Below are 787 nucleotides of genomic sequence, written 5' to 3' on the forward strand. Positions count from 1 at the left end.
GTTGTGATTCACATATTAGAGTACTGATTTACTGCGTTACTCATTGGGTCAGTTAGCAAATATGAAGAGAAATGAGAGTACGTCATCCTGCAGGTTGACCTCCACTCCCAGGTCAAGCAGAAACTCCACGATGTCGGTGTGTCCGGCAGAACAGGCCCAGTGCAGGGCGGTTCTGTGGTCCTGAAATGACTCACAGTTAAAGACAAGTGATCCATTGTCATGGTTTTAGACAACAGTCCACTGTGTCGTTTGTTCTCACCTGATCCGTCTTAAAGGCGAGCGTTTTATCTGACAGAATACACTGGCGCAGTTTGTCCAGTTGTCCAGTGAAGGCGTAGTTACACACCTCCACGTTTGACACCGTACCTTCCATCCTCACACAAACTATCAACACTGTAATCAACAAAACAGTCCACACGGTCCGTATTCAACATGAACGACAACGACCCAGAAGGTTTACTTCCGCATGACGCAGCAATTCTCTTCAAAATAAAAATATCGCTCAACATTGTCTCAGAAATTGAACCATTGTACTTTGAAGTACTTATTTCCAGCTTCAAAGGAAGCAAAATAGCACAAGAGTTTAAATTAGTGTACTCAAATGCATACGGTTTGTTAAAAAGCTATAAAAAATAATCAATTGATTTGTGTTCCTAACTCCCACAGTTACTATGAAAAGACAGAGTCACAGCAAGGTGCAGCATGTATTACTAAATTAAAAGAAAAAAAACCCAAAACACATTATCGACAGATATTCAAAGAATGTCAGCAACTGTGATAATGTCAC

General features: G+C 41.0%; 1 protein-coding gene across 1 annotated transcript; it reads right to left on the reverse strand.

The window, feature by feature from the left end:
• Positions 1-14: 14 nt before the first annotated feature.
• Positions 15-580, reverse strand: LOC103399400 (26S proteasome non-ATPase regulatory subunit 10-like). Its single transcript, XM_008338091.3, has 2 exons — positions 260-580; positions 15-180 (listed from the first exon to the last, which is right to left on the reverse strand). Exons 1-2 carry the CDS (start codon positions 371-373, stop codon positions 49-51), a joined length of 246 nt encoding a protein of 81 aa, XP_008336313.1. The 5' UTR covers positions 374-580; the 3' UTR covers positions 15-48.
• Between the last annotated feature and the right edge of the window lie 207 nt (positions 581-787).

Source organism: Cynoglossus semilaevis, unplaced genomic scaffold, assembly GCF_000523025.1.
Source record: "Cynoglossus semilaevis isolate Cse_v1.0 unplaced genomic scaffold, Cse_v1.0 C19034222, whole genome shotgun sequence".
Taxonomy (NCBI): Eukaryota; Metazoa; Chordata; class Actinopteri; order Pleuronectiformes; family Cynoglossidae; genus Cynoglossus; species Cynoglossus semilaevis.

Excerpts from the sequence above, each read along its gene's own strand:
- LOC103399400 (XM_008338091.3), bottom strand. The coding sequence starts at position 373 with ATGGAAGGTACGGTGTCAAACGTGGAGGTGTGTAACTACGCCTTCACT. Across the intron at positions 181-259 it reads TCGCCTTTAAGACGGATCAG|GACCACAGAACCGCCCTGCA; the intron begins GTGAGAACAAAC and ends GAGTCATTTCAG.